Source organism: Mobula birostris, chromosome 7 (assembly GCF_030028105.1).
Source record: "Mobula birostris isolate sMobBir1 chromosome 7, sMobBir1.hap1, whole genome shotgun sequence".
NCBI lineage: Eukaryota > Metazoa > Chordata > Chondrichthyes > Myliobatiformes > Myliobatidae > Mobula > Mobula birostris.
The window spans coordinates 115,047,887-115,072,121 of NC_092376.1; the positions used below are offsets into that span (position 1 = coordinate 115,047,887).

At 41.4% G+C, this 24,235-nt stretch overlaps 1 protein-coding gene across 2 annotated transcripts in view; it reads left to right on the forward strand.

Moving 5' to 3' along the window:
* Nucleotides 1-24,235, forward strand: part of LOC140200388 (uncharacterized) — a 107,624-nt gene that overhangs the window by 73,940 nt on the left and 9,449 nt on the right. For both annotated transcript variants that reach the window (XM_072263649.1, XM_072263650.1), the window contains one exon: nt 5,047-5,215. In XM_072263649.1, coding sequence (XP_072119750.1) covers nt 5,047-5,215 — 169 coding nt within the window. The remainder of the gene's footprint in view (nt 1-5,046; nt 5,216-24,235) is intronic.

Consider the following 24,235-nt stretch of genomic DNA (forward strand, 5'->3'; position numbering starts at 1 on the left):
TGTAAATAGGCCATTTCAGGAAGTTAAATGATAGTTTCAGTGTGTATACCTTAATTTTTGTGGTTGATCTGTCTTTATGCAGTAATGTAATGAGTTACAAACCATCAGGGATGGATAAACTGGTTTGATCAGTTACTTTTGCAGAACTAATACAAAAGCCAAATCATATGACTGCATAAAAGCTTGAAATAAAAACAGTGCAGGAAATATTCAGCAACACCATGTAAGGAGAAATCGAACGTAGATCTGTACAGCATCACAACAGCCCTTTGACCCGTGGTATTGTGCGAAACTGAGTAATCAAATGCAAACCTAAACTAATCCCTCTACCTCCACAATGTCCATATCATTCCACTTCCTGCACAACATATGCCTATCCAAGAGTCTATTGAATACTTTTTATCATATTTGCCTCCACTATCACCCCTGTGTGTCTGTGTCTGTCTGTCTTGCTGCATTCATCGACCTCCAAGTCCTTCTTCCCACACAGAAAAAAGAACAAAACGGCTGAGGCACATCGACCCACAAATCATCCTCTCCACACAAAAAATGCTGAGAAGACCGGGCGACAAAGCACAGTATAAAAACTATAGAAAAAGAAGTCTACAGTCCAAGTCCACAGTCAAAGCACAGTAAAAACCTGGGCAACACTCTCTGGGTGCAGTGACAGGCTCTCCTCTGTCTCGTTTCTTGCTGCCGTCAATAACCTGGGGTATATTCCATCAGGCCCTGGAAACTTACCCACCTTGAACATTCTTTAAGAAACCCAGCACTACCTCCTTTATCTCAAAATGCCATAAGATATTCATACACTCCACACTGATCTCCCTATCCTCCACGTCCTTCTGCTTGGAGAATACTGATAGAAAGTATGCATTTAGGACCTCACCCATGTCTTCCGTCTCAAAGCATGTGTTCCTTCCTTTATCCTATTTATCACCTTCCTCTCTTGTGTGTCCTCACAAAATCATTCAGGGTTTACCTTAATCAGAAACCCTAGATGAACCATGAAATCTGGAATTTGCTGAGAGCCAGATCAGAGGCATTTAATCTGGAGATCGAGAATGCTACAAGAGGTACATGTTTGATCACTGGAAAGCCATCTCACAGGTGAAGTGGAGATTCTGGACAAGACTGGAATCAATGAGGGATGCTCGACAGCCGTGGCAGGGTTTGAATGCTGTAACCTCCTACAAAGTTAAATCTTGTGACATTAGAGACAGCAGAGCTTCGCTTGTGAAAGAGCTCAATGCCTTCTATGTTTGCTTTGACCACGAGTACAGGGAGGAACCATCGCACACCTTCCGTGTCTCCCAGTGGTACCTTGGTCTCCAGTATCTGAGGATGACATGCGGGCTGCCTTCAAGAGAGTGAATCCGTGGAAAGCATCCAGTCCAGAACCGAGCCGAATACTGAAGACCTGTGCTGGCCAACTGGCTGGTGTGTTCACGGATATCTTCAACCTCTTGCTCCAGCAGTGTGTAGTACCCACCTGCTTCAAGCAGGCTCCAATCATACTGGTACCCAAGAAGAGCGTGGTTACCTACCTCAATGCCTGTTGCTCAGTAGCACTTGCAGCCACAGTGATGAAGTGTTTTGAGTGGCTGGTGTTGAAGCAAATCAGTTCTTGTCTGAGTGATGACTTGGATCCTCTCCAATTTGCCTACTGAAGCAACAGATCTACAGTGGATGCCATTTCATTGGCTCTTCACACAACCCTGGAACATCTGGACAGCAAAGATGTATATAACATCGATTACACCTCGGCATTTAATACCATCATCCCCTCATAACTAATCAGTGAACTCCAAGACCTCGGCCTGTTGTGTAATTGGATCCTTGATTTGCTCACTTACAGACCTCAGTCACTTTGAATTGGCCAAAACATCTGGTCCACAATCTTCATCAGCACAGGAGCACCACAGGGATGCGTACACAGCCCCCTGCTCTACTCACTTTACACCTATGACTGTGTGGCTAAGCACAGCTCCAACACCATATATAAGTTTGCTGATGACACCACTGTTGTGGGCCGTATCAGAGATGATGAATCTACATACAAGAGGGAGATTGAAAACTTGGCTGAGTGGTGTAACAACAACAACAACCTCTCACTCAATATCAATAAGACCAAGGAACTGATTGTAGACTTCAGGAGTGGGAAACCAAAGGTCCATGAGCCAGTAATCAACAAGGGATCAGAGGTGAAGAGGGTCGGTAACTTTAAATTCCTGGGTGCCGCCATCTTAGAGGACCTGTCCTGGACCCATCATATAGATATAATTGTGCCTCCACTGCCTCAGGATTCTGCGGAGTTTCTGCACGTCATCAAAACCCTTGGCAAATTTCTATGGATGTGGTGGAAAGTGTGCTGGCTGGCTACATTACGGCCTGACACGGGAACACCAATGCCTTTGAGTGGAAAATCCTACAAAGGTTAGTGGATTTGGCCCAGTACATCATAGGTGAAACCCTCCCAATCATTGAGCACATCTACAGGAAACATTGCTGTAGGAAAGCAGCATCCATCATCAAAGATCCTCACCACCCAGGCCATGCTCTTCTCTCATTGCTGCCATCAAGTAGAAGGTATAAGAGCCTCAGGACTTACACCACCGGGTTCAAGAACAGTAATGAACCCTTAACCATCAGGCTCTTAACAAAAGAGAATAACTGCATGTTCTGTTTCTGCTGTTCCCACAACCGATGGTCTCACTTTAAGGACACTTTATCTTGTTATTTCATACTCATTATGTATTGCTAATTAATTATATTTGCATTTGCACAGTTTGTTGTTCATTGATCCTGTTTACAGTTCTTGTTCCGTAGATTTACTAAGTATGCCCTTAGGAAAAAGAATCTCAGGGTTGTCTGTACTCAGATAAATTATACTTTGAACTTTTGAACTTCGTATGTACAATTGATGTTTTGGACTATCTGATGAAAGGAACCTGAGCTGAAACTGTAACCTGGACATTTCCAGCACAGTCTGGTTTTTATTTCCAATTCAGGTAGCATCTATGGAGCGGGAACACGGAGTTAAAATTTCAGCTTGATATTCTGCAATGTTAGTAATGACATTGAGCCCTGAGTGATAATCGGTTACTAGAATTGAATAGTTTTCACTCCCCATTGTTCCAAGTCGCTTAGTTAAGTGTTTCTTATTCATAAAAGATGATCTATTTAGTGTCTCTTGAAAGAACAATGGCTGTAAGGTCTCTGTTGGCATACTTGACAGCCATCTGCTGCTGATAATTATTTCAATCTGATTTGTCGTAACACATCTCCCATTCTTTAGTTTCTTGTACTGAAGTGAAACTCGGTACTGGCCAACCCTTTCACCCCACTCCACTCTGCTGCTGTGGTGCTGCTTTTTGAAGCTTTGCATCCTTGTGTTGCGTCAGCTGATGATCTGGCCTGTGAAGTACACGTTGTTGGGACAATTAATAAACCTGATTTGTTTAACACTTTTAGTGCATTTCATGGAGGACGAAAATCATACACCACAAGGTGATACTGAAACAGTAGTCAGCTATTTGTTACATGTACATCAAAACACATAGTGAAATGCCTTGGTTGCATCAGCAGGCAACACAGTCCAAAGATTATGCTGGGGCACCCCACAAGTTTGCCATACTTCCAGGTCCAATCAAAGGTGATCATCTTCATCGTCTGTGCCTTTTTTATGATGGCAAGTTGCTGCTGGGTACTAAGGACATCAAGTACTGCAGGACTCTCACATCAGCAAGTTGCTCGATAGAGATAGAGCTGGACTTATTGTATACCATTGTTGTGCTGTAGCCTGGACCTGCTGTGTGCCGTTGGACGGTGCGTGGCCCAAAAAGACAAGCAAGTGAATCCTGGGCATTGTTATTGTGACCACAACACCCTGCTGTCATTGGTACGTAGAATACTGCAAGTCTGGTTCACTGGTTCATTTTCAACACTGATGACGGGGGAGCCATGTTGCCTTGGCTATGGCGAGGATTAGGTCTAAACCATGAGGTCACCTGTTGCAATTACCCAGGGAAGAAGTTGCTGAAGTGGTGTGGGAGAGGACTCTATTGGTGTGCTGAAATCCATTCTGGATTGAGGCTGGCCCATCTTGCTAATGCTGTCCTCTCGTGCTTGTTCAGTGAAAGAATAAGCTGGACCTGCGATTTAGATGTTTTTCTAAATTCATAACCATTTGTGCTATGTACTATATAGTGTGGTGTTTACTATTAGTAATGTGTGTTACACCTTGGCGCCAGAGAAACACTGTTTCGTTTGGCTATATTCATATCTGGTTGAATGATAGCTACTACGTTACCATTCTTGATTGACTGAGTGGTAACTCAACAAATAATTAAGATTTCCTCAGTTGCATTTTGGTGAACCCACTTACAGAATATGTGTTTGGTATTTTGCTTCCTAATTTGTTTTACATTCATAATATGTATTTGTCCAGAAATTCAATTGCAGAATGCATTTTTTTTCTCTGCCAGTGTTGTGCAGTTTATTATTTTTCCTGATTGAAGTTACCACCTCGGGTTACCATATTCAAATTTCATCAGCCTCTTCACCCTTGCTTCCCTGGTGAAAGTTCTGCTTTAGAGGCACATGCTGATATTGCTCCTTGTTTTGGAGCATTGCAGCAAATTTTGACCACGTTGTCCTAAGAGGCCACTGTAGTTGGGACAATTCTAGTCTTCCCAGTGTAACAGCAGACTGTGCAGTGAACCAGGTAAATTAAGAGCTTGCTCCATCCTACCCATTACTGAAGTATCTCCTTCACTATACGTTCTTTTTCTCCCCCTCCCCCTCCAGCTAACTACTACCACACCAAAAATACAATGTACAGAATGCAAAAGCTATCCACTTTCTTCACCACAATGTGAGACCAAAAGGTAGCTACCTTGGGCTTCAAGTCCTCAATACACATGAGATTTAGTGAACTTCCAATAGGCATGTTCCAGGGTTCAACATGCTGGTAAATATGTCAATATTGCTACAAGATGGTTCTGCTTTTTAATTTCTGATTTTAGTGAAACAATTTCTTTTTAGGATAAAGTTGAATCAGAAAATATGGCAGCTGGAAATGGACAAGCGTATCAGCCTGACAATCCAAGTGAGCTGCTTTCTGCAGAGCAACACTTCCTAAAGGCTTTGCACAGCTTCATGTGTGATCGCAATACTCCCATTGCCAGAATACCACACCTGGGCTTCAAGAAAAGTAAGGCACGATGCTGTGCATTTAATCTTGCACTATTTGGTAACTGTATCAAGAAATTGGTTGATGGGTTTGTATTTGATGAAAGAGAATGTTTGTTGTCTGAATATAGCCCTCCGCCATTAGCTTGTTCCCAAAGTTATTGCTGTTTTGTTACTTGCACCAAAGAAATGGCTGTCTGCGCTGACCCTGTTTGATTAGGTCCTTGGATGTGTAGTTAAAACTAATTTTAGTATTAAACTTTGTTGTCTTCTGCCTGGGGAAATGCCCAGGTGCTTTTGAATGAGGAAATGATTGGATATGATAAAAACCAAAAATAAAGCTTAAAACTTGTAGGATGTTTTTTGGCATCAGTAACAGATTTTCTCCCTCCGGTGGCATGTTAAGTTTAATTTGTTGCACGCTTAAATGTAAGATGTTCTGCTTCTCAGTACACTTAAGGAGTGGAGTAATTTTCTAAGTGATCATCATAACAAAATTTGTAATTGTTTGCTTATTGGTAAAGCTAAAAGATGTCTCAGTGTTGTATAATTTAATGTGTAATTCCTGTGGGTCACTATAAAAGTTACTTGTGCAGTCAGTGCATATTGACTTTTTACTGATCTTAAAAGGGGTTGAATGAAGGAGATCAATTATGTTAATGTAATTGGACATGGTTCTTGAACAAGCTGATACTGCTCCATTAGAACATTTCACTGAGTAAAATTATGCAGGGAATGAAAGGGAAAGTGGTATTCTCTGGGGTAAATTGTGGAATATTTGCCATGACAAAATAATTGTACTTATAATTGATAGGTAAAATTGAAAAATAGACTCAGAAAAGATTTTATTGAAAGGTATTTATTTGTATTTTTATTAATGGATCGAGTTTATAGGAACCCTATCAACAGACATCTGTGTTAATTTTGCTGGTCAGTAAGCTAATCTTTCAAGAGTCTGCCACCTGTTTTAATGAGCATGGTACATAGAAAGGCACATGATGTAGCAACGAGCTGCTGTCCAGTGCCTTACCCTGGTGAGAACTTGAATTGAATTGACTGTATTCCTTACATCCTTCACATACATGAGGAGTAAAAATGTTTTTTACATCTCCATCTAAATGTGCCATGTGCAATCATAGTACTTTATAATAATTTATAATAAATAGAACAGTCAATGTAATATAGAGTACACAAAAGTCAGCGTGAGTTCATCAGTCTGATGGCCTGATGGAAGAAGCTGTCCCGGAGCCTGTTGGTCTAGGCTTTTATGCTACGATCCTGCTTCCTGGATGGTAGCAGCTGGAATAGATTGTAGTTGGGGTGACTCAGGTCCCCAATGATCCTACAGGCCCTTTTTACACACCTGTCCTTGTAAATGTCCTGAATCATGGGAAGTTCACAACTACAGATGCACTGGGCTGTCCGCACCACTCTCTGCAGGGTCCTGTGATTGAGGGAAGTACAGTTCCCATTCCAGGCAGTGATGCAGCCGGTCAGGATGCTCTCAGTTGTGCCCCTGTAGAAAGATCTTAGGATTTGGGGGCCCATACCAAACTTCCTCAACCATCTGAGGTGAAAGAGGTGCTGTTGTGCTTTTTTCACCACACAGCTGGTATGTATAGACCACGTGAGGTCCTCGGTGATGTGGAGGCCGAGGAACTTGAAGCTGTTTACCCTCTCAACCCCAGATTCATTGATGTCAATAGGGATTAGTCTGTCTCCATTCCTCCTGTAATCCACAACCAGCTCCTTTGTTTTTGCAACATTGAGGGAGAGGTTGTTTTCTTGACACCTTGTGTCAGAGAGATGACTTCCTTCCCTGTAGGCCACCGCCTGATTGTTTGAGATGAGGCCAATCAATGTACTGTCGTCGGCATATTTATTTAGCAGATTGGAGCTGTGGCTGGCAATACAGTCATGGGTATACAGGAAGGACCATCTGATTAGAATCAAGAATATGACCAAACTGTATTGGGTACTTGACACGAAAGACACTACAGATAGAATCTGGTACAAAAAAAACTCTAGAAGAACTCAGTGGATCAAGCAGTATCTGTGGAGACTTGCCTCTTCTTCTTTCACTAAAGCTGCTTGACCAATAAGTTCTTCCAGTGTCTGTTGATTCCGCATAAGGTTTGGTCTCCAGCAGTAGACAACAGGGAAGCAGCCATTGTGAGGAAAGCCAAATGGTGTTCCTGTTTAAAATGAGTGCTTCAGATTTTTACCATGTGTCACCTATAGCTTCTGCACATTAGCAAGAAAGGGCACACTTGCTGCTTTTAATATTGCTCTCAACTTCAGTTGAAATGACTCTCTGCATATTTTATAAGGTGTTGTCTGTTACAGGAATGCTTACTGAGGAATTTTTGGTATTTGTACAAATATCAGGTCAGTCTTGCAGCTTGAATATTTTCTTGGGTTCAACAACATTAGTTTGAATGAAACATTAGATTAGATTATGAGAACACTCAGTCCTCTTTTATTGTCATTTAGAAATGCATGCATGCATTAAGAAATGATACAATGTTCCTCCAGAGTGATATCACAGAAAAACAGGACAAACCAAAGACTAACACTGACAGAACCATATAATTATAACATATAGTTACAGCAGTGCAAAGCAGTACCATAATTTGATGAAGAGCAGACCTTGGGCACGGTAAAAAAAAAGTCTCAAAGTCCCGATCAACTCCCGATAGTCCCGATAGCAGGCAGCAAAAGGGAGAAACTCCCTGCCGTAAACCTCCAGGCAGCAACAACTGCTGATGCATTGGAAGCACCCGACAACAGCCAACACTGAGTCTGTCCATCCGAAAACTTCGAGCCTCTGACCAGCCCTTCCGATACAGCCTCCTGAGCACCATCCTCTGCCTAGTGCCTTCGACCTCGCCCCGGCCGCCAAAACAAGCAAAGCCGAGGATTCGGGGGCCTTCTCCGGAGATTCCGGATCACACAGTAGCAGCAGCAGCGAAGCGGGCATTTCAGAAGTTTCTCCAGATATTCCTTCATACTCTCACGTCTGTCTCCATCAAATCAGAACTGTGCACGGTACCCTACTTGACAGATTACAGATATCATTCACCGGAGTGGCGGCGCGTGCTGCATCACACCGCCATCTTCTCCTCCTCCTCTCGTCACTTGAGATTGGAACTTTGCCTATAATGCCCAAAATGTTGTTTTCTCTAACATGAGCCAGAGTTATAGTTCAAAGTACATATATATCACCCATACAACCCTGAGATTTATCTTCTTGCAGGTATTCACTGTAAATACAAAAAAGACCATAGAATCAGTAAAAGACCACACCCAACAAGCAGGCAAACAACCAGTGAGCAAAAGACAGTAAACTATGCAAATACGAAAGAAAAAATAAATAATTAAGTGATAAGTATCGAGAACATGAGATGAAGAGTCTTTCCTTGAAAGTGAGTCCATAGGTTGCAGGAACAGACCGGTGATGGGGCTAGTGATGTTGTCCCCTCTGGTTGGCGAGTTTGACGGTGGAGAGGTAGTAACTGTTCCGGAACCTGGCGGTGTGGATCCTGAGGCTCCTTTGCCACCTTCCTCATGACAGTCATGAGAAAAGTGCATATCTGGGTGGTGGGCATCTTTGATGATGGATGCTGCTTTCCTACGACAAGGTTCCATGTAGATGTGCTCAGTGGTGGTGAGGGATTTACCAGTGACAAACTGGACCATGTCCACTACTCTTTGTAGGATTTTTCCATTCAAAGGTATTGGTGTTTCTATACCTGGCTCTGATGCAACCAGTCAATATCGTCTCCACCACATATCTATAGAAGTCTGTCAAACTCTTAGCTGTCACGCCAGATCTTTGCAAACGTCTAAGGAAGTAGAAGTGCTGCTGTACTTTCTTCGTAATTGCACTTGTGCTGGGCCCAGATCAGGTCCTTTGAAATGACAATACTGAGGAATTTTAAGTTGCTGACCCTTTCCTATACTCAATTTATTATAATGATTGAGGTTAAATTTTATTATTTGCCATTCTTTCTAGATATTGACTAATTAGCATTTAACAATAAAAATAAAAGTGCAAATGCTGGAAATCTGAAAATATAAAGAGAAAATGCTGGTGCAAACCTGATCAGAGGGCTTCTTTCTGTGTTGCTCTGTGTGTAGCTATAATGAAATCACAGGAATTAATTTACAATTGACCTCATCCTAAAGTAACATTTCAGTTGGTTATTTTAAAAAAAAAAGTTGAAAATAAATCACACAATTAATTTTGCTGAGTAATATCTGGAGGGTTCTGTTCTGCGCTTTTTAGGAGAGACGGGTTTAACCATTGTCTAAACAAGTGCCATTGCTCTTCTCAATGGACAACAAGATGATGTTCGTCTTTTCCACATCAGAAGAGCTGCCAATTAATGTGGAAGCTGCAAGCTTGCATTAGTAAAGCTGTTTAATAATTCTTTAGAAGTCAAGCTGTGGTGGTTTGCTATTGATGAAGCATATCACTAGGATTAGTTAGCCATCTTTAGACACCTTGGTGCAGGTGGTAATATAAAACTGCTGCCAAGATGGGAATGGGCATTCCCGTGGTAGTCATAGAAACCTTTCAAATCTGCTCTGTTTTCAGTGGGAAGCAAAATTAGATAGGCTGCACAGTTGGGTGAGTAAATTTCATTCTGCTCAAACTAAAAATGTTTTCTCAAAGTGCAGTTCAAGGCTGGGGTCTGCCAACTCTGCACACCTCCATCACTTAACCTGGGCTTGCAAGGATAATGTGTGGATTTTTTTGTATAGAAATCTCTAATTGAAATGTAGGCAATAATGTTAGTCAGGAGCTTTCATGAACTCAGTCTTGCAGCTGCTTCCTGGTGATGGGGTACAGAATTTTTTTTTTGTTTCCTGTGTCTTGGATATTGCAGGTTTCATCAGCTTATTACCAAATGCATAACCTTTGACTTAATGCATGTTTGTTCAGTTTAATAGTTAAACCTTACTGTAACCTTTGGAACTTTGACCATAAATGATTCTGATATGCTTTTTTCAGAAAATGCTGCATGCATTGCCTAAAACGAGCTAACTAATCCCAGTGAGATATTTTAACAATAACAAACTTTTGAAGAATTATTGAACAACTTTACTGATACAGTTTTGGGGATAATGCAGTATATATGATAATATGTTACCTCATTATTGATAATACTATGTTATCTTAGGCTCCTGCATTACAAAATTGTGCAGTTCCTTCTGCTGTTGAAAAATTTTTGTGATATCCAAAGTATCCAGTTCGTTGGCTTTAGAAACGTGCCAAGAGCTGTGGAGAGCAAAGGACATCCTGGAGTCATAAAGACCAATTAAATGTAGGGATGGATCTTTGCCATTACTCACTCTTGCACCAAGCCAGGTAGTCAGGAGTTTGAACCTGTGTCTCCTCCTTCACTAACCAGATTTGTCAAAGCTGGCTGAAAGATATATCCTTAAGTGTATTGGAATGGCCTGCTGTTCGAACATAGAGTAGTGCAGCACAGAAATAGGCCCTCAGCCCACCATGTCAGTGATGACCATGATCACTAATCCCATGTGTCTGTGTATCTCTATTCCTCACCTGTTCCAATGAAATGTCATAAGGGGAATGAATCTGGTGGAATTCTTCATAATTGCCCTTCTGTGACAAGTTCATAAGATGCCTGATCAAGGTGTGATCTAACATGATTGCCCATGCCACGTATGCTGAACACCTCTCTGTCGTCATCCATCTGGGTCTGGACTGCTCTGGTTCTATCCTTATCCGTACACCCAAACCCATAGAAACATCTACATACCTAGTGGTAAGTGACCAGCCTCTTTTACTGCAGCAATGTTGCCCTGTTCATAACTCTCCCACAAGTTCTGCTTTTCATTGAGATTTGAATAACTTCAAGTTAATTGTCTAAGTCTGAACTTGCACAACATGATGTTCACACAACAACCCTGGGTTTCAGACCTGCACTGTCCCCAACAAATCAAATTTTAAATTATTATTTCAATTTTCTCCAAGAGCCCTCCCTATCGATGCACTTTCCTGCAGCTATACCCTTAACGAGTTAGCTACATTCTATTCCTGGCCTCTGTGATCCGAAATATAATAGCTTAGCCAGTGGTGCTTGTGCCTTAAAATGCGGTAGAGTAATCAGAACATTTCTGCAATGTCAAAAACAGCAGAAGAATGGATGTTGTTTGAAAATAGTCCTGTTAATGGGAAGCCATGGGTTTGTGTCTTGGTAAATGTCTCATCGTTTGTGGAAATGACGATAACCAATGACAAAGTTATGGAAGTGATTCTGATTTGTTTGCTAGAAATGGCTGCCTACTCACTTCCATGTCATTAACTCTCATGCTAATATTATGATAGAAGATGGAGTGTTAAGCTTTAAAGGTTTTGAGATGTGAGATATTAATACTAACATGAGAGTTAGGTATGACAGAGAAACAAGTAGGTAGCCACTTCTATTGCTTTATGCTTATTTTTATTTTGACTTATAAATTGGGGGGGAAAAAAACTATTAGCCACTGAAAATATTTCCCCTTGGATTCATAGTCACATAGCATGGAAATAGTTCTCTCCTGAGTCCTGACCAACCATTTGACACCCTTTTACAGTAATCCTAATTAATCCCTTTTTTTTTCTTTTTCCAATATTTGTCAATGACCCCTGCTGAATCTACCTTCACATTAGGACATGAGACAATATTTAAAGTGTCCAATTAACTTGACTGCATCACGGCCTGGTATGGAAACATCAATGCCTTTGGTAAATCCTACAAAAGCTAGAGGTTTCGGCCCAGTACATCACGGGTAAACCCTCCCAACCATTAAGCACATCTTCATCTGTCCTAGGAAAGCAGCATCCACCATCAGAGATCCCCACTACCCAGGTCATGCTTTTTTTCTGGCTGCTGCAATTAAGAAGGAGGTACGAGAGCCTTAGGACTCATACAACCAGGTTCAAGAACAGTTACTACCCTTTAACTATCAGGCTCTTGAATGAAAGGGGATAACTGCACGTGGCTAGTGGTTAAGGCATTGGACTAGCTACCTGAAGGTCGTGAGTTTGAGCCCCAGCCGAGGGAACGTGTTGTGTCCTTGAGCAAGGCACTTAATCACACATTGCTCTGCGATGACACTGGTACCAAGCTGTATGGGCCCTAATGCCCTTCCCTTGGACAACATTGGTGTTGTGGAGAGGGGAGACTTGCAGCATGGGCAACTGCTGGTCTTCCATACAACCTTGCCCAGGCCTGTGCCCTGGAGAGTGAAGACTTTCCAGGCGCAGATCCATGATCTTGCAAGACTAACGGATGCCTTATTTATTTATTTAACTGCGCTCAATTATCCCATCATTGAAATGTTCCCGCAACCAATGATCTCACTTTCAAGGACTCCTTATCTCGTTATCTGATGTTCTCGTTATTTATTGATATGCATTTATATTTGCATTTGCACAGTTTGTTTTCTGCACTCTGGGTGATCTTTCACTGATCCTGTTATAGTTACTATTCTATAGATCTGCTGAGTATGTCCACAAGAAAATAAATCTCAGGGTTGTATATGGTGGCATATATATACTTTGATAATAAAATTTATTTTAAACTTTGAACCTACCAACCTGCATATCTTTGACTGTGGATGGAGTGGTCTTGTGCCTACAGTGCAAAGGCAGCATCCAAAGTCAGGAGTGAAACTGCGTTGCTGGCACTGTCAGGCAGCAGCTCTATTCACTGTACCACTGCTGGCTTGGTCACTCATTGTATGGCTTTTCGCAGTTAGTAATTCAAATTAGATGAATTCTCTAACATTAAATCCTATGAGAAAGCCTTCCCTGCCCCCATCCCAAACCCCCAGACAAGTTGGTAATTACTTCTGTAAGCAAATGTAGATGTTGCCCTGTTACTTAACACATCAAAAGAGGGAGGCTTCACATCTCCACATACACAGTGTGTTTGTGGTCAATACTCTTGTGTAACTGTGGTCAGCACTCTTGGTTAATAAACATTTGGACGACGTAATTTTCAAAGGATTCCTAAACCAGTAAAAAATAATGTATTTCTCTTGACTCTTTGAGACCACTGCAATAGGCCTCAAGTCAATTTTCCTAAACAGATTTTTTGGGCAGCATGTGAAATCACTTGGTATAATTGGGAATTGAATCATTGTTAAAGCAAAAGTAGTTTCATATCCTCTAGCTTTTGTAGGATTTACCAAAGGCATTGGGAACTCTGGTACAATTGAATGAAAGATTTCTGGTGCTGGCAGATATTTGCTCCGGTTTTATCCCGCACTGTTGCCTTGAATCAGACAGATTATCTAAGAGTTCTATTTGCTTCGTATTGTCCTGCCTTTATTCTGAGGGACCTTATGTACCATTTCCATGGCTTTTTCAAATTACTTTTCCTGTGCTGGACTAAAATGCAACTTTTTAATGTAGTTCGTGATATACAGACAAGAAAGAGGATAAATATCTTCATCTGTCTTGTAATTTAAAAAAAAAATCATCTTTTGGAATGAGTATCTTGAACAGAGTCAGTGTTTATTGCATCCCTAATGGGTCTTGAGGTGTCTTCTTGAAGCTCTGTAGTCCTTCTGTTGAGAATACTCCCACACCATCTAGGATCTAGACGCGATGATACATTTCCAAATCGGAATGTGTGCAGTTTGAAGTAGTGCTGTTCCCTGGGCCTGTTGGTGGCAGAAATCACAGGATTGGGAGAGGTTGGAGTAGTCTGGGCAAGGAACTGCAGTTGTAGCCACTGTGTGCAGGTAGTGAGAGAGTGGATGTTTAGAATGTGCCAACCAATTGAGTTGGTTTGTCCTGGATGCTATTGATTTTGAGTGCTGTGGAAATAGTACTCATCTAGATGAGTAAAAATTATTCCATCTTCATCTTGACCTGTGATTTGTAAATGGTGAAAAGACCTTTTTGCTGTTTAGGAGGCAAGTTTCTCACTGCAGGATTATGTGGCTGGTCCACACGAGTCCCTGGTTGTTTGTCATCCCAGTTTAATGCAAGGAGACTCGGCAATAGTAATGATATTGATTTTTAATGGTTGATTTTCTCTTACTGGACATGGTTATTGCATGGTACTTTGGTGTGAATGATGTCTGCCACTTATCAGCCCAGACTTGACTGTTTAGGTCTTACTGCATGTGGGGATGGACAAGTTAATTTGCTGAGGTGCTGAAAGTGGAATTGAATATTGTGCACTCCCCAGCAATTTTCCTTTTTTTGACTCTGCAGTGTAAGAAACATCATTGAATGTGGAGGACTCCCTGGGATATTCACTCCTGCCTGTGTACCACTACACCACTGCCACTCAGAAGTATATCCAGCCAGACAGGACACGCATAAGAATTGGGATGCAAAACTTTGCTTTTAAGTATAATTCTGTAGTTAGGAAGTCTGCAACAACCCTCCCAATTTGGATGCCAGATGTTAACCAGGATGATTTAAAAATAACACACTTAAAAGCCCATTTGATTTTAATGCAATGTAAACACTTCCTGGAAATGCATTTTTTTCACCATTTCCTTTCTGCCTTCTTTGTGCATTGATGTAACCGTGCTTTCTACTACTTAGTCCTTTTAGAGTGGATAGAATGAAATGGGGCTAGCGCAGTAGCATAGTGGTTAGCACAGCACTTGACAGTACAGGCGAAGGTGGCTCAGTTCCCACCACAACTTGTAAGAAGTTTGTACCTTCTCGCTGGGATGAGGTGGGTTTCCTCCGGGTGCTCCAGTCCCCTCCCACAGTCCAAAGACATACCAGTTAGTAAGTAAATTGGTCTTTGTAAATTATCCTATGATTAGGCCAAGATTAACTCAGGGGTTTTCTGGGCTGGACAGGCCTATTCTGCTCAGTAAAATAAAAAAAAAAAGCACGTGGTTAATGGAACTATCTTTGTTACGCATTGCTACTTCATTTTCCTTTTCAGTTTGGTTTTTCATTTTATCCCTCACCACCTTATTTTCTAAGCCTTTAAGTATATCACGACTTTGTGCTGGCAGCATAATGCTCCAGCTGTTCCATAGAAGCAAAAGTATACCATTCTTGTGATATCTCAATTGAATTGTATGCAGCTTCATTCACCGGCTTGATATATCCATAAATACCTTTCACAAATGAATGTTACTGATATCAGGATTAAAGTAGCAGAATATGGATTTCTTTCATTCTTGAATTGAAGATATTTTTTCTTCTTGGCTTTGTTAACCTATGTGAGTACCTGTACTTGCCCCAATATTTGGAATGTTGGGTACATTTCAAATTCTTTTATGAAAGATTAGCCCAAATTCTGATTCTACCCACTTATTTTTAAGAACATTGAACATAGCACTGGTAGATAAGACCAAAGTAAATCTGACAGCATTCTTCAGGTATATTAAAAGCAAAAAAAAACCAGGAAGAATGTCTGCCCCATTAAGGGCAACGGGGGAAATTGTATGTGAGTCAGAAAGTATAGGTGAGATCTTAAAAACTTTTCCTTAGTATTCAGAAAGGAAACAGACTTTGTAATTGAAGAACTCAGTGAAGGAGTAGGTGAAAATCTAGTGCAGGTCTTCAGTAATAGAGAGGAGGTTCTCGATGAATGAACAGGCTTAAAGGTGAATAAATTCCAAGGCCCAGATGAGATTTATTCCAGGTTGTTGCAGGAGGGGACTGCTGAAGCACTGGTTGAGAACCTTAAACCTTCACCAATTGTAAGTGGGGTTAATTGGACCTTTTTTAAACTTTCAAGTGGAATATTTAATAGCATGCAGACCAGTATCATTATCATGTCCTCTGTGGGTGAATGCCAGAACACTGTTAATTCAGATTTAAAATGTAGAGGTGATACTCTTGAGGGATGAAGAGAAATCTCTTCTTATTTTGTGTTCCATCAGAGAGCAGCTTAGCAACATGAAAATCTTTCCCGCGTGGCTGATAAAATTTGAATTTCTGTGAATGACCACGTTTCTGACTTTGGTGCACAGGATCCCTGAGGCGATATTGACCCCTGAAGAAATATAGTTTTGATTGAACAAAATACATTGAATATGCTACAAGAGTTTGCACTTTCTGTGTGCTGACTGAAATGAACCTTGTTATACCGTATGTGCTTCCCCTAGCATGGTGGAAAGTATCATTTTAGGTGTGAAGTTTTGAATAGGAGTTTATTGGGATGACATATGAAAGTCATTACTTCTACGTGCAGTCAAGAAGAATTGTTGGCATCCAAAGATTTTATTTTCCTTTTTTTAATGTATAAATAATTAGTATTCACCATTGCAACATTTTTTGACTTGATTGTGAAATCCAGCCAGGGCTATATATCTTAGTCTCTTTCCTCCTTAACCCTCTCTCAGCCAGGCTATTCTTACTGATGTTCTACCAAACAAACACTTTTCCCACATTATTCCTAGAAATCTTGACAACATCTGTTGTTCTTTTGGAGTTCCATCAACACTAATTTTGTAAGGGCTGGGTTTGGTTTTGTGCTGCATTCTTCACAATTGTACCAGGTCACTTGTAGGTAAACCTCTCCTTGGCATCAAAATGTCAGTTCTTAAATTAAGTACCTGGGATGTCCAGAAATCAGATCTTTTTGCTCCTCCCGCCCCCCCCCCCAAGTAAATTTATTAACGAAGTACATATATGTCGCTATATATAACCCTGAGACTGAGTTTTATGCGGGCATACTCAATAAAGCCAATAACCATAAAAGAATCAATGAAAGATTGCACCCAACAAGGTGGGTAACCAATGTGGAAAAAGGGAACAAACTCTGCAAATACAGAAAGAGAAATAAATAAATAAATAAATAATATTGAGAACATGCGATAAAGAGTCCTTGAAAGTAAGACCATAGGTTGTGGGAACAGTTCAATGACAGGGCAAGTGAAGTTGAGTTATCCCCTCTGGTTGAAGAGCCAGATGGCTGTGGGGTAATAACTGTTCCTGAACCTGGTGGTGTGGGTCCTGAGGCTCCTGTACCTTCCTGATGGCAGCAGTGAGAAGAAAGCCTGACATGGAAGGTGGGGGTCCCTGATGATGGATGCTGCTTTTCTGCGACAGTGTTTCATGTAAATGTGATCAATGGTGGGGCTTTACCTGTGATGGACTGGGCCATATCCACTACTTTATGTAGGATTTTCCATTCAAGGGCATTGGTGTTTCTGTACCAGGCTGTGATGCAGCCAGTCAATATACTCTTGACTACGCACATGTAGAAGTTTGTCAAAGTTTTAGATATCGTGCTGAATGTATGCAAACTCCTAAGGAAGTAGAGGTGCTGCTATGCTTTCTTCGTAATTGTATTTGTGTGCTGAGCCCAGTACAGGCCCTCTGAAGTAACAGCTGGGAGTTTAACATTGCTGACCCTCTCCACATCTGTTTTCCCCACAATGAAACTGACACATGGACCTCTGGTTTCCTCCTCCTGAAGTCAATAAAATTGCTTGATCTTGCTGCTGACATTGAATGAGAGGTGGTTATTGTGGCACCACTCAGCCGGATTTTTAATCTCCCTCCTATGTGCTGATTTGTCACCACTTTTGATTCGGCCTACGACAATGGTGTTGTCAGCAAACTTAAAGATGACATTGGAGCTGTATTTAGCCACACAATCAGAATCAGGTTTATTATCACTGGCATGTGACATGAAATTCGTAAGTATAAGGCGAGTAGAGCAGGGAGCTAAGCACATGCTTGTGGTGCGACTGTGCTGATGGAGATCGTGAAGGAGATGTTGCTAATCCGAACTGACTGGGGTCTGCAAGTGAGGAAATCGGGGATCTAGTTCCTCAAGGAGGAATTGAGGCCCAGCTCTTGAAGCTTACTGATTGGTTTTGAAAGGATGATGGTATTGAATGCCAAGCTGTAGTCAGTAAAAAGCATCCTGATTTAAGCATGTTTTCTGTCCAGATATTGCAGGGTTGAGTGAAGAGTCAATGAGATGGCATCTGCTCTGGAGCTGTTGTGCCAGTAGATGAATTGGAGTGGATCTAAGACCCTTCTCGGGCAGGAGTTGATATGTTTCATTGCCAACCTCAAGTGCAGACTGTGTTTAAATACTGCATTGACTGCAGATGTCCCACCACCGAAAAAATTAAAGTGGATGCCTCCTGTTGCAAATTCATTTGCCTGTCCTATTTCTCTGTCTGCGATGACAGAAAATTCAAAAATCTGAGGTGCAAAGGGACTTGGTGGTCCTTGTGCTGGATTCCCTAAAGGTTAATTTTCAGGTTGAGTCTGGTGAGGAAGGGAAATGCAATGTTAGCCTTCATTTTAAGAGGACTAGAATATAAAAGCAAGGATGTAATGTTCAGGCTTTATAAGGCACCGGTGAGGCCTTGCAGAGTATTTTGAGCAATTTTGGGTCTCTTATCTGAGAAAGGATGTGCTGACATTGGAGAGGGTTCAAAGGAGGTTCACAGAATGATTCTGGGGATGACAACCTTATCACGTGACAAGCGTTTGATGACTCTGGGCTTCTATGCACTGGAATTCAGAAGAAAGAGGGTGACCTCATTGAAACCTATCAAATGGTGAAAGACATTGATAGATTAGATGAGGAGAGGAAGTTTGCTATGGTGGGGGGAGTCTAAGACGTGAGGATACAGCCTCAGAATAGAGGGGCGTCCTTTTAAAATGGTGATGAGGAATTTCTTTAGCCAAAGAGTGATGAATCTATGGAATTCATTGCTACAGGTGGCTGTGGAGGCCAAGTCATGGGATAAACATAAGGCAGAGGTTGATAGATTATTGATTAGTCAGGGCATGAAGGAATACAGGGACAAGTCGGGAGATTGGTGTTGAGAGGGAAAATGAACTAGCCCTGATGAAATGGTGGAGTGGAACTGATGGGCCAAAATGGCTTAATTTTGCTCCTGTATATTATGACCTCATGATGACATTGACAGTCACAATATTTAATTACTAAATAACATAAATTGAGTTGGAATGTCATGATCTGTGACCTCCATAATTTGCTTTTAAGTTTATAAGGAGAATGTTACAGTGAAAGTATTGAAAACTACATGATACACTGTAAAGGAATAAAACACAAAATGTAGAGAACATTCAGGTCAGGGAGCATCTAATACAGAAGAAATAAAATTGATGTTTCAAGTCAGAGATCTTTAATCAGATCTGTTTATCCTGCATTTCTGAACTGTTTTCAGGTTTTGCAGTTTTATTTTAAGGGCATTCACTGTAAATTCCCACACTGTCTTTATCAAACCTATTACTTTAAAAATATCACCCAGGAGTTTCAAGATGGCGGCACAGTGAAAGGTCTGCTTTGCTGAGCTCAGCACCGCAACACTGATAATTTTGCATATAAACTTATCCGTTTCGACTTTTTTTAAAGGCTCAAGTGTCAGATTTAATGACATGAACATTGATGAGTATTTTTTTTTTGAGCTGCTTCAATACCATGCCATCGAAAGGTACTAAAAAGGCAGCCAAGATGGGCTGCACAGATCGCTGTCTGGGGCTGAGGGGCTACCTGCTACTAGCTATGCTAACACGTTGGACCCTGCTTTTCGTCAAGTAATTCAGGAAGTTATGGAGAACATATCCAAAATGATGGACGAGAAGCTGGTCTCTCAAACGCTCCAAAATCACACATTGGAGCTTAAAAATCTTGATACAAGAATGGCCGAAGCCAAGGTCCACGGTAGAAACTGTAACTGATCAGGCCCAAAGCCGCATCCGGGTGCTAGAAAAGCAAGTTCAAAGCCTGTCTGACTATATCGATGATTGAGAACAGAGGTAGGAGAAAGAATATACAAATCATCTGTCTACCCGAAGGAGCAGAAGGCAACCAACTGGCGAAGTTTTTTGAGGGCTGGCTGCCTAATTTCCTTGATTTGGAAACCAAGGCTGGACGCATTAAAGTGGAAAGGGCTCACCGTACGCTGGCTCCAAAACTGGGCCCAGGCCAATGCCCTTGACCCGTCCTCGTGCGGTTCCATAATTTCGGTGATAAGCAAAGAGTGATGGAGGTTTTGAGGTGCCGTGGGACTGATGCCCAGGCTTTAACATATGAGGGATCCAGGCTGATGGTTTTTCAAGATTTTTCGGTAGCCGTTATTCGGAAGCGCAAGGAACTCGACCAGGTAAAGAAGCGGCTGAGAGAATTCGGAATCCAATACTTTATGCTATGCCCAGCGGCACTGAAAATCACCTACAATGGGACCACCATTTGATTCTCCTGGCAAAGGTAAAACTTTTGTGGACATGTTGGCCTAAAGAATGTGTACAGTATATTGTGCAGCCCTGGTTATGGACCATAACATGCTCAGTGGTCGCTTTATTTTACCTTTTCATTACTCGATGGCAAGGTATCTTATAGGATGGGCAACGTGTTTGTTTTGATTGATACAGTTTCGTTATTTAAATTAGCGGTGCGGCTCCAGCCTGAAGGAGTTTAAACATGACGGTAACAGATCGATGGATTGATAAATTATGCCCTGTTTTCATTTTTGACTATGTTAAATGCCATATTGGCAGTGGGGCAGAATATGGGGTGCTAGAAGGTTCAGATATCCCCTTTAAGTGTGGGGTAAAGTAAGTCCTCTTGTTCAGTGCTGTTGCTGCTTTGTTTTTTGTGGTTTTTAAAACTTACTTGTTGCTGCTCAGCTGATCTTAAGTCGGGTTTCTTCTCTGGAATCACATGATTGTTATAAAGGGTTATGACCAGTAATATATTAAAGTTGTGCAATTGGAACATTAAGGGGAGTCATTCACCAATCAAGAGAAAGAAAATTCTACTGTACCTGAAAAAGGAAAGGGTGGATATAGCCTTATTGCAGTAGACACATTTAAATGATAAAGAACATCTAAAACTGCAACAAAGTGGATTTGATCAAGTCTATTTTTCATCTTTTAATACAGGAGTAGGGGGTGGCCATTTTAATTAGGAAGAACTTACCTTTGAAGTTATTAGACTGCATTAAGGATAAGTATGGGAGACTTGTGATTGTTAAGGCTTCAATATATGAAGAGGAATATGGTATTCTCAATGTTTGCTGCCCTCCAGCTCATCCTCTCAAATTCCTAACAGATGCTTTTTCCAAACTTACAAGCTTTTCAATGCAAAACATTATTGTAGGTGGGGATTTTAATTGTCTTATGGACCCATTGATGGACAGAGTGCCTAGTGGTCCCCCATTGCTCTCCTCACAGTCCAAACAAATCATGGGCTTATGTGGAGAACTAGGACTTGTGGATGTCTGGAGGTTGTTACATCCCTCAGACAAAGACTTCGCATTTTTTTCTAATACACATAAGTGTACCAGAACAGACTTTTTTCCTAACCCCCAAAACACTCCTAGGTTTAGTTGTATCTTGCACAATTGGAAATATCGCTATTTCTGACCATGCAGCAGTATATTTAAATATTAAGCCCAAAGATAATTCAGCACAATCTAGATATTGGAGGCTGAATCCTTTTATTCTGAAAGATAGTAAACTTATAGACTACTTTACTTCCAAATTCAAAACTTTCCTATCTATTAATTCCAAATCAGCTAGTAGTCCATCGATGCTCTGGGAAACCGCTAAGGGGATTAATTATCTCCTACTCTGCTAGTAAGAAGTGACAAGCTGCGGAACAGCAGCGCCTAGTGGAAGCAAGGCTTGCAGCAGCTGAAAAGGATTATGTTAATAAGCCTTCTGCAGCCAAGTTATGGAATATCCCAGCCCTACGCTGTACACCAAACCCTTTACTTACACAAGCAGCCAAAAGAAAATTGACATTCGTGAAACAACGATTGTTTGAACATGGTGAGAAACCAGGCAGGTATTTGGCTTAGCCAGAAAGAAAAATGCCTCTCGGACTATTGCTTCAATTAGGGATGGGACAGGAGCCCTCACTAGTAATTCTAAAATGATTAATGTTGTGTTTAAGAATTTTTATTCTAAACTGTATCAATCTGAGCAATGTAATGATGGACAATCTAGGATGGAGTCCTTTTTCAGGAATTTAGATCTCCTAAGCATTTCTTCTGAACAAGAGTCCCTCCTCAATGCTCCGATATCTATGCATGAGATTCAGGAGGCTGTGAGACAGCTCCAAAATGGGAAGGCCCTGGACCTGATGGACTCACTAGTGAATTCTATAAAGAGTTCACAGGGTTATTATCAGAGCCTATGCTAAACATGTTCAATCATGCATTTAATTGTGGTCTCCTCCCACTATCATTGAGAGAAGCTAATATCTCCCTAATTCTTAAGAAAGGAAAGAGCCCTGAAGATTGTGCCTCCTACAGTCCTATTTCGTTGTTAAATGTTGACTTTAAAATCTTATCTAAAACCTTAGAGTTGCGATTAGAAACTGTGTTACCTTTTATCATAAAAAAGGATCAAACGGGTTTTGTAAAAGGCCGTAGATCATCTAACAATATCAGAAGATTACTTAATGTGATTCAAGCATGTCAGCAACAGGCAGAGGACAGCTTGGTGGTATCCTTAGATGCAGAAAAGGCCTTTGATTGTGTCGAATGGCCGTATCTTTTATTCACTTTAGAACGATTTGGTTTGGGCAATAATTTTATTAAGTAAGTGAAGGTTCTTTATAATGACCCTTTGGCTACGATTCTAATGGTATTAGGTCAGATAATTTTAGTATTCTGAGGGGCAGCGGGCAGGGCTGCCGTTTATCACCACTATTTTGCACACTAGTGATCAAGCCATTGGCTGAGGTTATTCGGCGAGACCCCAAAATATCTGCTCCAGACATAGGACTAAAGACACATAAAATTACATTGTATGCGGATTATGTTCTAATTTTCTTATCAAACCCTGCTATATCAGTGCACCACCTTATACAATGCATCAATTCATTTAGTGCCTTTTCAGGTTATAAAATCAACTTTACTAAATCAGAGGCTATGCCTCTGGGGAATCTGCAGCAGGTACCTGACACTGAGGGTGCTTTCCCCTTTAAATGGTCACAGACAGGTTTTGTTTACTTGGGCATATTTATCACACCTACGTTTGATCAATTTTTCAAAGCTAACTTTACACAGTTATTTGACAAAATCAAACAGGATCTTGAGCAACGGAGCACTCTTCCCATTTCTTGGCTTGGCTGAATATCCTTGCTCAAAATGAACATTCTTCCTTGTCTGCTCTACCCAATACGAATGATTCCAGTCATTTTTGCCCAACAAATACTTAAAAAAAAAATGGCTGGTTTGTTTCTTTCATCTGGATGAAAAAAAGAACCTGTATTAAAATCACAAACACAAGGAAATCTGCAGATGCTGGAAATTCAAGCAACACGCACAAATTGCTGGTGGAACACAGCAGGCCAGACAGCATCCATAGGAAGCACAGTCGACGTTTTGGGATGAGACCCTTCGTCAGGACTAGCTGAAAGAAGAGATGGTAAGAGATTTGAAAGTGGGAGGAGGAGATCCGAATAGAAGACAGGAGGGGGAGGGATGAAGCTAAGAGCTGGACAGTTGATTGGCAAAAGGGATACAAGGCTGGAGAAGGGAGAGGATCATGGGGCGGGAGGCCCAGGGAGAAAGAAAGGGAGAAGGGAGCGCCAGAGGAAGATGGAGAGCAGGCAGGGAGTTATTGTGAGAGGGACAGAGAGAGAGGGAAAAAAAGGAAAAAAATAATAAATACATAAGGAATGGGGTAAGAACGGGAGGAGGGGCGTTAACGGAAGTTAGAGAAATCAGTGTTCATGCCATTAGGTTGGAGGCTACCCAGACGGAATATAACGTGTTGTTCCTCCAACCTGAGTGTGGCTTCATCTTGACAGTAGAGGAGGCCATGGATAGACATATCAGAATGGGAATGGGACGTGGAATTAAAATGTGTGGCCACTGGGAGATCCTGCTTTCTCTGGCGGACAGAGCGTAGGTTCAGCGAAACGGTCTCCCAGTCTGCATCAGGTCTCACCGATATATAGAAGGCTGCTTTTTTCTCTCTCTCTCCCTCTCACAATAACTCCTTGCCTGCTCTCCATCGTCTTCTGGCGCTCCCCTTCCCCTTTCTTTCTACCTAGGCCTTCCGTCCCATGATCCTCCCCCTTCTCCA